At 39.3% G+C, this 13,716-nt stretch overlaps 1 protein-coding gene across 1 annotated transcript; it reads left to right on the top strand.

Moving 5' to 3' along the window:
- Positions 1 to 5,475: 5,475 nt before the first annotated feature.
- Positions 5,476 to 6,367, top strand: LOC147613278 (major pollen allergen Ole e 10-like). Its single transcript, XM_086782771.1, has 3 exons — positions 5,476 to 5,631; positions 5,718 to 5,997; positions 6,106 to 6,367. The coding sequence occupies exons 1-3, from the start codon at positions 5,476 to 5,478 to the stop codon at positions 6,156 to 6,158; spliced, it is 489 nt and encodes a 162-aa protein (XP_086638897.1). The 3' UTR covers positions 6,159 to 6,367.
- Positions 6,368 to 13,716: the final 7,349 nt, after the last annotated feature.

Genomic DNA, 13,716 nt, shown 5'->3' with positions numbered 1-13,716 from the left:
TTCAAGTGTAAATCCATGGCGTCTATGATGTCCTGGCATCAAACACTAGATCCACGGACAATGTTATGTGCGTGCCTGCGGTGATTGCCCTACATGAAAACACATTGAGGAGAAGTGGTCAGACTTTAATGAGAGGAACCTCGTAATATTTGTCTCGGGATAGCTATGGATGATGTGAAGCCGTTTGGTCTTGAAAGTTCAACATGGAGCAGCCAGTTTGTTTTGGACATTTTTTTCTCTCATTAATAGTCCCAGGGAAGTACAAGGTAGCCAACATGGATATGTACTTAGCCCCGTGAATAGAGGAGCTACAAATTTTATGGGAAGGAATTGATGTTCATGACATGTCAAAGAAGTTTGGACAAAGGGAGTTCTCATTTACGAGGAATACTAATGTGGACTATGATTGGCCAAGCTATGGAGAATGCAGTGGTAAGCTATTTTGTTATTATGTAACAATTTTGATATATAGGTGGATGGTTGTATAATATTATTTGTTTTGACATAGGACTATCAATATCTACAAACAATGCATGCCCTTTGTGTGGACCTAGACTAGATTCTCGTCATTCAAGAGGCTTGAGAAAGATAGTGTATGAGGGTCACAGGAAGTATCTACCAGAGGACCATGAGCTACGTGAGGGCTATTTAGATCAACATCTGCCTACACTAAAGTCAAGAAATTGGAAGAGAGCATGGGAAGACAACGAATGGTCTCGACTCTCCACTTCCTGGAATGAAGTGATTGTCTATATTTTATCGAATACCATATTGGGAAGGTCTTCTAATTAACCATTTGCTTAACCCTATGCATATTTTTAAAAATATAGCCATAGTGCTTTGGAAGAATTTTATTGGGGACACAAAGAGCAAGGGCCAAAGGGAGGATTTACAATTAAGTGATTGTATGCAACACTTATGGCTAGGAACTAGAGGTGATGGTAAGTTGCTACTACCTAAAGGTCATTGGGTATTGACGAAAGAAGATAAAGCTCAAGTTAAGAAGTGCATTTCGGAGTTTCGTACTCTGACTGGATGTATGCACTGCCTAAAGGGGGTCTTTACAAAGGATAACGAGCTCTCGGGATTAAAATCACATGATTGGCACAAGTTCTTACAATTTGTCTTGCATGTGGCCATAAAAGGTTGCCTCATAGACAACATGAGGGATGCAATATACAAGATTGGCACCGTGGTCTGTTGGATTTCATTCAAGGAGACAAGAAAAGAAACTTTGGAAGTAGCCCGCTTAAATGCCATAGAAGTAATTATATTGGTGGAGAAGTTTCTCCCAACCAACATATTAACCATACCAATGCATCTCCTAGTTCATGTTGTGGATGAGGTGGTTGTGGGGCAGCGGTCGTCCATTCACGTTGGATGTTGTTTTTGGAGAGGTTCATGAAGATGCTAAAAGGTTTTTTCGTCAAAGAGATCACCCAAAGGGAAGCATGGCAATGGGATGGCTTGTGCAAGAATCCCTCGTGTACATCACAGAGTTTCTTAGTACCGTAGACCTTGAAGTGCCTAAACTATGGTCAACAGAAGAGGATGATAGAGTAGTTGGAGAAGAGCCACAAAGGACAAGGGATTGAGGGAAGGATGGATGTGGCCTTACGAGATAAGATCAATAAACTGTGCATCGTAAACTCAAAGAGTATGCAAAAGTGGATCGAGTGGTATGGAGAGGCCAAGAATGAGAGGAATCAAGCTCGTTAAGCTTTTTGAAGGATTCAGAATACGGCTCGCCAACCATACCCTTCATCGCTTGCTATACTTCTAGAATTTCCATCAGGTAGATGGCTCCAACAAACACTACAAGAAGCAAAACCTCATGATGAAGCTATTACGGATGAGGAAGAGGAGCTTGCATACAGTTGTGGACTACCATGTAGGTGATTTCATTCATTCTAAGCCTCGATATGTTACATGTTTTCCAAATATTGTTTACAACTTCTCCATAAACTAACGATGTGTTATTTTCTTTTAATATCAAACATTTTTAGCACTGTAGTCACATGGACGCTATTTTTGAGTGGAGCGGATCGATAAGAGGAGAACAACATTCAATTATGGTGTTAAAGCAAATTCATGCAGGAAAGAAGAACTAGTGCAAGTGATTCAAATACGGATGTGAACATGATCGATTACTTTGGAACCATCCAAGATATCATCAAGGTTGGCTTTAAAAAGTTTCATATGTTTATCTTTGCTTGTTCAAGGTCACAACAAGAGCACATGCAACTCTATGAAGAGAGAAATCGGGATTAGTTCAAGTGGACTCCACAAAGATATGGATAGACCACAAAGATACATTTTTACTACCAGAGAATTGTGAGAAATAATCTTTAAGGAGCACCCAAGAGATCTAAGATGGTGGTTCTTTGTAATCCAAGTGGCACCACGTAGTAAACAAATATATGAAGACATGTAAATAGACGGAGATGAAGCAGAGATCGGTGTGGGCCAACAAGATCAAGTTCCATTACACGTCGAAGTACAGCAAGAGCAAGGGCTAGACAAAGGTATAAAGATCGAACAGTCAAACACATGGGATGTCTCAAGCATAGTAGACGGTGATCTTGATGAAAATCCAGCAACAAATGAGAAACCAAAGCTAGAGCTGGAAGATTTAGAGGCTGATATAGATGCATCTTCTATTCCTACACGATTCAAAGATGGAGAGATTTACCTTGCAATAGATCTTTTCAGGGCCAATGATCTTTTTCACTATGAGAGAGTTGATAATGATTAACTATGATTTTGTAAACATGCAAATATTCTCACATGCTATGATTTGATGGTAATGTATTTATTGGTTTCATTTACTTTTACAAGTATTTGTATCTACCAAAAGTTAAAAATAAGCATATATATTGGTTAGGATATAAATAAGGATTTTTTAAAAAAAAATCAGACTTCTATTCCCACGACGATATTTATGATGCAAGGAGCGATGTTTTTACCGATGCTAATATCGACAATATTATAGATGTTAACTTGGGTGCCATGACAATCGTCGTCAGAACATAAGCATTGTGTAGTAATGTCGTGGAAGAAACATATGTATGATTTTATTGAAGAGATTGGTGAAGACTGGTGTACGACTACAATGTGGTAATTTTATCATTGAAAAGGTCTATAAATTACCTTTGATAACATGAATTCTTTTTTAAAAATCTCTAGTTCAATAAAGATCTGCAAAGATAATTCATAATAGCTAAGCATATAATTACAACTAGGATCATCAAAACCTTATACTGGCATACTAGGCTAATTGCATGGTCATATGACCAATTATTTGTAGCAATCAAGCTTGTGCTCATGCACTAAGTGAGAGAAAATGTCTTTCAAATTTAGACATGGGTAGAATTGAAGGCATGTAGCTCTCTTGCTAAGGAAAATGTGAGGACATTAAAAAATTTGATGGTACACGAGTGGTTTAAGGTGGTTTACACACAAGTGGGTTAAGGCTCATTTCAATAGGTATCATGGAGTCATCATAATAACCTTTCATTTTGTTTAAGATAAAGAATGCCAAATTTTAAAATTCTAAGACACAATCCATCCCCCTTTGCCAATTGACATCTACAAGTCCTCACCATAGTACCTCAGGATTGATTCCTTGTACATGCCAATAAGAAGAAAACTTATTGATAGAGAATTCAAGGAAAGGAGAGCCCCGACTAACTCTCTTTCATTTATAGCTTTCCTAACTTTGAGCATAGCAATTTTGACACTCTAAACAAGCAAAGACAATTTATGCTCACAATAGTACATGCATGGAGGGCCATCCCCAATCTAGCCATAGTTTCCACTATTTGGTTTTTGAAGCTTAGTTCTTCTATTTGCATAGCTACGATTGAGAATGCAAGAAGTTTGATCTAAACACAAGGTCCTTAGATAGTGGGATCTTGTACTATTATCACAGTCTATGATGTCTATCGTCGGCATACATGTATACAACTTTTAAAGATATGATTGACACATGGTTTTGGAAGACACTTTATTCTTTTTCTATCTTCAACCTCATGAGAGAAGGCAGCAAGAAAGTGTTATAAATGAGTTAATAGCTCATACAAACAGAATGAAGAATTGAAAAGTTCTAATTATTTGTTCATGAGGTGTTGAGAATGCATGAGGTTCGTTGCTCCCAGGAGGGAAAGTGACTAAAAGGCTAGTAACTCTCATGCCAGCTCTTTTATGCATATAGTTAAGTGAAAGATGTGAGTTATACACTTTTTTTACTTCCATTAAGATCCAATTCTTTATACATTTATTGGCTGATGTGATTCATTATCTTAATATTTTAAAAAAGAAGGTTCATGTCGAGAATGTGTTTATGACTTCAATTGGGACACAATTAGTGGTGACCATGGACACTCTTGAGGCAAGTTTTCTCTCGAGTGAGTTTGGTCATGGTGCTACTCATATTTTTTCATTCTCTGAACAAGTTAAAGATGGATGCATGACTTCTGAAAGTGACACTCAAGGATGTGAGAAGTATTCTCTTCACAATGGAACTCTACGGGGAGAAAGATGATTGTCGACATTTAACCACTTGGGGCAGTTGCATTAATGTTGGCAAATAATTTGTTGGTAAAGTTATATCTTCCTTACATAGCCGTTTTCATGATTTAAAGCTTTTTGAGGCTACAAAGATCTTTAATCCAATGGACTATCCACTTGATCTGCATAGTTTCTTTTCCATGGGTGCCATTTGGATAAAGGCTTTGTTGGAAAAATTTGGATGTTTAGTAAATGCTGATGTATGCAAGACAAAGTATGAAGATTTCATGATTAAGTTAAAGAGAACATGCCTTGGACAGCGTATGCATATGGCTTGGCAATTTTATGGACATGATGTTAAATGGGATCAAGCTTTTGGTGAGATGAAAAAGCTATGGCGTGCATGCTTGGTTATTGTGGCACGCACAGTTAATTGTGAGAGAGGTTTCTCAAAGATGAATCGTATCAAGTCCAATGATCGTAATAGACTATCACTGGAAACTTTGAATAACCTCCTGTTTCTCTAAAAAGACAATCTTTATGTTAGATGCAATCTTTTTAAGTATTGTTGGTTGTATTTTACCTAGAAAGATAACTTTAATGTGAGGCCATCTCGAAAAAATTTTGCCTTTTCTTGGAGAAGGGCCACTTAAAAGGAGACCTTCTTAGAAAACAAGGTACCTCACTAGAGAAAATAAACCAAAAAATTTTGCCTTTGTTAGAAAAGGGCAACTTAAAAAGAGACTTTCCTAGAAAACAAGGCCACCACACGACTTGATTGAGTGAGTGGACGGGAAGCCGACTTGTTGAGGATCCCCCTCCCCTTTACATATAAATACCACATGATGACTCTGAAAGTGCAGACGACCTTTCTGAAAGACCAGCTCGGCTACAAGAAACTGCGGACCTTTCTGGATATTGTCTTATATAAGCAAGCTTCCCCACCATTCAAATCAACTAGCTGCGATGGCGAGATTGGGCTATGCTGCCGCGGTCGCACTAGTAGCCTTGCTGCTGCTAGGCGTGCTGTCAGGTCGCTCGGAGGCCGCCCGCACTAACGCAGGCTCCAAATTTTCGCGTGAGACATGTAGGAAGATTTGTGGGTACTTCTGCTTATGTGGAGTGCCCTTTCTCGATTGTATTTGTGTCGCTGAGCAGAACCAACTACAGTCCGCCGGCCGGCAAGCAGCTAGCGCTGGCGCGGGCAGCCGCAGCAGCAACAAGGCGATGAATTGGAGGTGGGCGGGCTGGTGTGGTGCGTGGCACGGCCGTCTACACCTGACGATGTTCTCCAGCAGCTTCTGGACTTCTCATGCTCGCAGGGAGCCGAATGCTCTCCCATCCTGGCGGGGGGCGACCTCTGCTCCGCTCCGGATACGCTGTACGCCCACGCCTCCTTCGCCGTAAACGACTATTGGCAGAACATGAGGGCCAAAGGCGCCACCTGTGACTTCCAAGGCGCGGCCATGCTCGTCACCAGCGATCCCAGTGAGTCAGTCTGATCATCACTCTGTTTTGTTTTTTGCTAACCCTACATTACGAGCTGCTGATCTTACTTACTCTCCGCTTGGTTGCTTGGCGTGTACTGCAATGCAGGTTTCGGACAATGCAACTACCCTGGGGGACCTGCGCCGCCCACCACCAGCTAGGCTCTGCACCACCGGCCATACTACTACAATATATAGATAGCGCTACTATTTTAGCGCTTAAGATCGACCAGCAAGTCTTAGATACCCGCTGAAATGCCGCACTTTCCTTAACCAAAGAGAGATATGTGCTTTCATGTCTGAATTTGAAAGAAATTTGCCGTCGCTTATAAGCGTATGGGCACGAGCTTGATTGCAACAAAGAATTAGTCCTCCTATAACCATGCAATTAGCCTAATTTATGGCTATATGCCAGTATATACGATTGAATTTTGATGATTCTAGATGGAAATATAAGCTTAGCTATTCTGAATGATCTTTGTAGATCTTTATTTTGAACTTGTGATTTTTGCTTCTACTTTCGTGTAATCAAAGGTAATTTGTAGACCTTTTCGGCTTGATCAATTATACAATCGATTCACGAGATTGTATCGATTACCACCTTGTAATCGTACGCCACGTTCACTTCACCAATCTCTTCACTAAAATCACACCTGAGTTGCTTCCACGGCCTCTTCGGTGAAAGAGAAGAAATAGAATGCAAAAAGCAATGGCCTATGCAATAACTCCAAGGTTTTGCAAGCATCTGCCTTACATGTAATGATATTTGGGAATCCAAAAACAAAGTTTTTGACCAGAATTTAGCAAACTACGGCCAACAATTTAAGTCACATACATTCTAATGTGAGCTTGTGGGGCCTTTATCATCCTTGTACAAGGCTCAAATTAAGGCCTTACTTGTAGGAGGAGACTCGATTGGAGAAGAACATAACCAAGAAGAGGTCTCTTGTAAGGCCGAATATGTTGCAGAGATGAATGGGCATTTTAGACTATCTAGGACCATGCCCCTCTTGTTGGTCACCAATCGACTCTAAGCATTATGTATGCATTGTAATCATAACTAGTTTCCTACATACACACCAACATTGGTCTTTGTAACTAGGTTATAAGACCAAAAAAGTGTGGAAGCATGTTAATGTGCTATGCTTTTTCTTTTTGGTGGTTTCTAGCAATAGTAGCATTAAAAAATGGGCATGTGGTAAAATGTTTGCAAAAAAATCATAAGTTGTCGAACATTATACAACAAGGTTGTCTTCGTTAAGAGCTTTCCAATGATATAAAGCATGATACGAAATTTTGCATTGTCGGTCATCTTTGGACCTAAAAACTATCATAAAAATCCTCTTAATTACCATTGTCCCAGACACAAAAAATCGTAGCACGTTAACATGATTTCACCCAAAAGCACTAGCATTAATGTAAACCATGAATGGAATGACCTAATAGGAGTTATTTGTCCATGTAGGAGCTCAACAATATGTAAAATGGGCATCTCTCTCATTTAGTGAAGAGGCCTATATTGGTCTTAGGTTATTTGTCCATGTAAAGGCTCAACAATATGTGAAATGGGCATCTCTCTCATTTCAATGCAGAGGTAGAGTGATTCTAGGCTTTATTAAGGAGGTATAAGCTAGATTACATGGGTTCCTTTCTCATTTCATGCACACGAGTTTCTATCGGCATTTTGATTACATGGCTACACTATGCCTCCTCAAATGCAATGGATAATGCTTACCTTAATGTGTCATGGGAAATTGTAGGCTCTAAGCTCTTCTCTGTTAAAGACTCCAAGGTGCACTAGGGGGTGCTAGCTCTACTCCTTTGCCTCCTTCCTCAAGCTATCTCTTGAGGTTGCCTTTATCCATACAAGGACTATCACTCCTCTCTACTCTTACACTCATAATCACAAGCACAAGAGGAACATGCACCAAGATCTCCTCTCAGCTCTCTCTCTCACACACCAATTAAGCACAAGAATTAATTACCACAAAGGGAGATTTTGTCTTTGTAGTATGAGAAATTGGTATTCATATAATTGGCCCTTATTCAATGGTGCCTACAACATAAAAAGAAATGAACTAAATGATTACAAAGCAACTTAGGTTTGGGCTTGGCGAAGCGTTCTCATAATTACAAATTTTATAGTGTCATTTCATCACACTTATTATGCTACTCTCATATGTAGCAAGAGATGCTAGGTTTACCTCAAAATGGAATTAAGATCCCCCCTACTTGATGTAGATTCCTCAAAATCTATTATCGTAGGGCATGCTCCCCTAGGTATTCTTTGTAGCAGCTCTTCCTTGTGTGAAGGGTTCTCCTTAGAAAGTAAGTAGATCTTTAGCAGCCAATGCATCTCGGTGTGCAATACAGTGCACCCCTACCAAATGTGGAACTTCTCTAGCAAAATGAGTAACAAGACCATTCTTTGTTCCCATCATCACATTGTATCCATATGTAGAGAAACCCACTAGCTTTGATTTTGGTAAACCAAAACTGCATAGATACTCTATAAGTGCCTCATATAAACTTAAAGATATCCCATTACTTGTGTGCAACAATGTCACAAATCGATTGTGTACAGGGCCATCTCCGTTATTGCTCAAATAAGTAAGGCATACAATCAGGTGACACTGATTCAATACATCTATGCTTTCATCCACCATGAGTGAGTAAAATGGACTGTCAATAATTTTTGACTTGATCTTATCATGAAAGTATGCATAACAAGCTTCTAAAAATAAATGGGATGATGAAGCTGATAAATATGTAGCATAGCTTTGTTGAGTGAGAACATTTGGCATTTAAAAAACCCCAACTCCTCAGCATTCTTTTGAAAGTTAGATAAAGGCTTGTCTCTAATAGCCATGAAGTACATGACTTGAAGAAGTACCTTTACCCTTGCAACCTTCTTACCTACCTCCGCTTGATCCATATTCTGTAGATGAATATTTACACGCATGGTTGATCTTCTTTCCTTTTCAACCCACAAGAACTTTTCTTTTTCATGATCCTTTGGCTTCTCATGCACCTCTAATGAAGGCATTTGAAGCACCGTACTACCAACTGTAGCAAACACATTACTCATCTTAAAGAGAGTACATATACGACAATGTATTCTTTCTTTTCCATTTCCATCATGCAATGCATAGCTTCATGGGAAGTATACTTTCCAATGCTCTTTATAAGATTTATGGCCTTTAGTCTTCTTTGCAGCATTTCCTTGATGATTCAATACAACATCTTCATGAGTAGCGTATTGCTCTCTCACCTCTAGTTGATATGCAAAAGATCGAGGCAAGTTACAGAGTAAGGTTATGCATCAACTAGAGCTCTATGATGAGCTCTAGTTGGTGCAAAAGATTGAGGCAAGCTAGAGAATAAGGTTATGCCTAATGGTAGGAAAATGTGTTATGCCAAAGAGTGTGGCATGAGCTTACTATTCCAAAAGGTCAATGGATTGACTCAATGGAAGTGAGTTTCACTGCATCAAACCACTCTCCCAAAGTGGAGGTATTGGTGTGTCATTTTAATTCCCACTCTAAAACAATTTAAAGAATCACCGTAATCGCTTCCTATGACAAGCCACCTTTGACATGGCTAGTTTCTTAAGGCTGTCAGGTGCAAGGTGTTAGAAAAATGAATGATACAAAGATTGTGTGGTAGCCCAAATCTTTCCAACCACACATCTGGGTCCTTTCCATTCAATAGTGTCATTCCTTTCTCACTAGTACACAACTACTATTCTCCCTTATTATACATTTGTACAAAATTTTGCTTAGGCTTAAAGAACTTGATAGTGCACTATGTGACTCTTATAAGGGTTCCTTTCAGAGATGTTGGCCCAAAGAGTGCTAACAACACTCTTGAAGTGTCGTTTGCTTGTGATAGTTTTCCCTCTAATATCAGCATTCACAATATCCACAAGTACAATGCTGATCCACGGCTGGATTTTTTTAGCAGTCACGTGATGGGTTTTTGTACAATAATGGGTTGTGTTTCTTTACGATCGCGGTACGTGTTTTTGAAGTCACTAGAGTCTAGACTCATCGTTTATATATCTATATTTATATATATCTATATCTATCTATCTATCTATCTATCTATATATATATATATATATATATATATATATATATATATATATATATATATGTATGTATGTATGTATGTATGTATGTATGTATGTATGTATACCATCAGTCCAACGTTTGCATTTATATATAAAAATATATATCATCATTGATTCTGAATGGATTATTGGCGACATGTTTAGGCTGAGAATTATGACAGAGGAAACCTCCAAGAGCCAGTTATTCTCATCAATCATGTTTTTTGATTGATTATGGTATCCTGATTCTCATGCTACAAGGCTTGGAGAGGCTACCCACTTTGGTTTGTGTGTGTATTTGGTGTCTACATATTACTGTCTCCATAGAAAATAGCAAAATGTATTCTCTACAGTGAGAAGGTTGAGTGATGGGAAAATGGATGGGTACAAAGGATATTTTGTGATGAATGGATTATGGGTTAACTAGCAAATGATTTTCTTGTATAGCAGCACACCCATCGCCCCTCCCACATTCTCTAGCTATCGTGGTCCTCAGTAAGGAGATGTTTACTAGTGTTGAGAAGATGTGATGGCTCCCCAATCACATTCCATGCTCCAATGGATAATACGTCATGCTTAAATGGATATTCGAACCTTTCACCGGCCTTATCCAGAGAGAACTATAGGCTTGCATGGTGGGGTACGTATTTATCATCTACTGCTAGCAGTTCTACAAAATGTGTCGCAAACAAGATGTAGCTTGGATCGATTTGGGCGGCATTATCACCATCTCGCACATTCCAAAGAGGTACTTACACTTTCTCTACATTTCTATCTATCTATCTTGGGAAACTCCATATTATCACTTGATTATTTGTGTAGGTTTCCATAGCTACTAGTGATGACACCATTTTGTATCACGAACGAGTGAGACACTCACTCAAGAGCTACAGGAGGTGAGAGTTGAGATCTGCATTGAGAGTAAGCCTAGTACACAGACGCATCGAGGGTGAGATATTGACATCCACCTGGTACTCTCTCTTCGTGGTTGAAAAAAGTATAATTAAGGTCTAAACTTATAAATTTATTAAGTTGTACTTAATTAGAGAGAGAGAATATTCAAAATTTTATATGCTTTACTTTTTGAGTAGGTAGTTCATGAGATGGAGACAAAGCTTTAGTAGGCCAAGGCAAAGGTGGAGAGTATTAGGGCCGAGAAAGAGCAGAATAGAATTATGAAGAGGATTGCCCAACATGGGTTGCAGAAGTTAATTTTCCATGTTTGAGAGTTTTGTAGGTCCTTTGATGTGACAGTGCCTTACCTGCCTTTATATCCATGGCCTCTTTATGAACATTTTTTGATGACCTTTCTACATGCGTCGTTGTTTCTTCATGTAGCTTATTGCGCTCTATGTCTTGAGGTTATGTTGATGACCTTTCTACATGCATCGTTGTTTCTTCATGTAGCTTATTGCGCTCTATGCCTTGAGGATATGGATACAACTGGTGGAGATATGCTCTTGAGTGTGGACATTTTTTCCATTTGTCCTATATCACTCAGCAGATTCTAGTACATTTCTTAGCATGTCCTTGTTACCGAAGCACGAGTAAATGATATACATAGTTCTTGGTCTTGATGGCCTCTACCCAGGCTTTTCTTATGTTGATACTACGATTGACAGGCCTCCCCTCATCTAGTGACTTAGGAGTGAATAATATTGAGGGAAAAGTATAGGAGCCCAAGATGCCTTTAGATATTAAGTGGCTGCACATGAGTTCATAGAGTCCTTCAAGAGATCTCTAGGAGAGCAGGATCACTACACATGAATGTGCGGGTAGTGCTCGCACCAGTGGAACCTCGAGCAATGGTCAAAGTATTGTTGCTTCACATGAGCAGCACGTGAGAAGAATATCCTTATAGCAGAGGATATTACACACGCGTAGAGCAAGTGGCACAGGCCAGTGGCACCTTGAGAAATGGTGGTGGTAGAATTTTTGTTTCACATGAGTAGCACAACCTTATAGTAGCAGAGGATCTTACATGTGCAATGTAGGTGGCATGGGCTAGTGGCACCTCAAGAGATGGTGGTGGTAGTAGTGCTTCTTCACATGAGCAGTGTGTCCTTAGTAGAGGATCTTACATGTGTAGAGTAAGGAGCACGAATCATATAGCTAATTTTACAAATTGTAGGTTTATAGATAGAGACATCAATAGCATGACATCGAGAGAGGGAGTAGGCTATATCTTCTTATGGGACTCATGAGCCCTTACTACAACACCACTAGCCCAGAATGCTACCTTTGAGGAAAACCTACCCAAATAGATTTGACAATATTGCATAGCCTCCTTGACGTGCACAGGCCCTCAATGTGGACATCAAAAACCACTGGAGAGACGATCATATTGATTAGGTGCCTGCTGCAAAATTTAATCCCCCCCACATGCTTGAAAATTTTCACTAAAATAGACTTTGTTTGATTAGTGAAGTAGCACCCAATATGAATTTTTGAAGTCTCCTAGTGCTTTGAGAGGTCTTGAAAAAGATCTCTCTTCCCCATACAATCATACTGAAACATTGTCCGTTTGGTGATGAAACTTTACAAACATGTGTGGAGGTCTTGCACGTGTTTTCAAAGTTTCATCACCATCAGACGATGTTTGAGTGGTCAAGTATAGTGGACATTGTGTATTTTTCTAGGCTTTATACGCTTGAGAGGCCTTGAAAAATCTCTCTTCCCCACACTATCATACCCAACCATCATCCACCATTGGTGGCCAAACTTTGCAAGCATGTGGACCCCCTCAATATGCTTGTAAAGATTCATTAGCAGCATGGACGATGTTTGATTGGTCAAATAGAGCACCTAGTGTACATTTTTCAAGTCTCCTAGTGATCAAAAGGCCTTGAAAAGTCCTTTTGAGCAGTAGCAAGTATTACTACAAGATTTGCACTGCTTTTTAAGTAGTAGCAAGTATTACTACAAGGTTTGTAGTACATGAAAAGCACTACAAAATCTATAGTAGTACTTGTTGCTAGTGTCTCTAAATAAGCAGCATAGAGGTGCCCTATCTTAATGTTATAAACAAGTCCAAACTACTTTAAGAGTATTTTATAGTTCTGTGACCATAATAGGGAAACTCACATGTCATCGATAGTCACTCCACACCTCTTTATTACAAGAAGACACTTCATAATATTAAAATGAGGTTCTTTTTAAATCCCACTTTAATACTCAAAGATTTTATGAAGAAGCACAACAACACAAAGCAACTATAGACGTGCTTGATAGACACGCGAAATAGCGGGCGTGTCTATAGGCGTTGCTTGAATAGAGAAATTACGGGCGCGTCTAACAGCGCCCGTAATTATAGGCATTGCTTGAATAGAGAAATTACGGGCGCATCTAACAGCGCGTGTATTTGCGCGTGTATTGATGCGTCTACACTAAGAATCTAACACTGTGTCTGATAGCGTGTCTATTTGCGCGTGTATTAGCGTGTCTATTAGTGCGTCTACACTGAGAATCAGATGCGTATTTAGATGCAAAACAGAGAATACAAAAAGTGAGATTTTGGTGTAGGTTGGTAAATGTACATTACTGCTTTCCAAACATTGCCCACGATTACCAAAGTACATAATTTTAACAAAAACATCAATGCTTTTTTGC

Source organism: Cibotium barometz, chromosome 44 (assembly GCF_041138505.1).
Source record: "Cibotium barometz isolate CiBa-2024 chromosome 44, ASM4113850v1, whole genome shotgun sequence".
NCBI lineage: Eukaryota > Viridiplantae > Streptophyta > Polypodiopsida > Cyatheales > Cibotiaceae > Cibotium > Cibotium barometz.
Note: the sequence above shows the minus strand (reverse complement) of the source record. Positions and strands in the feature narration are given on the sequence as shown.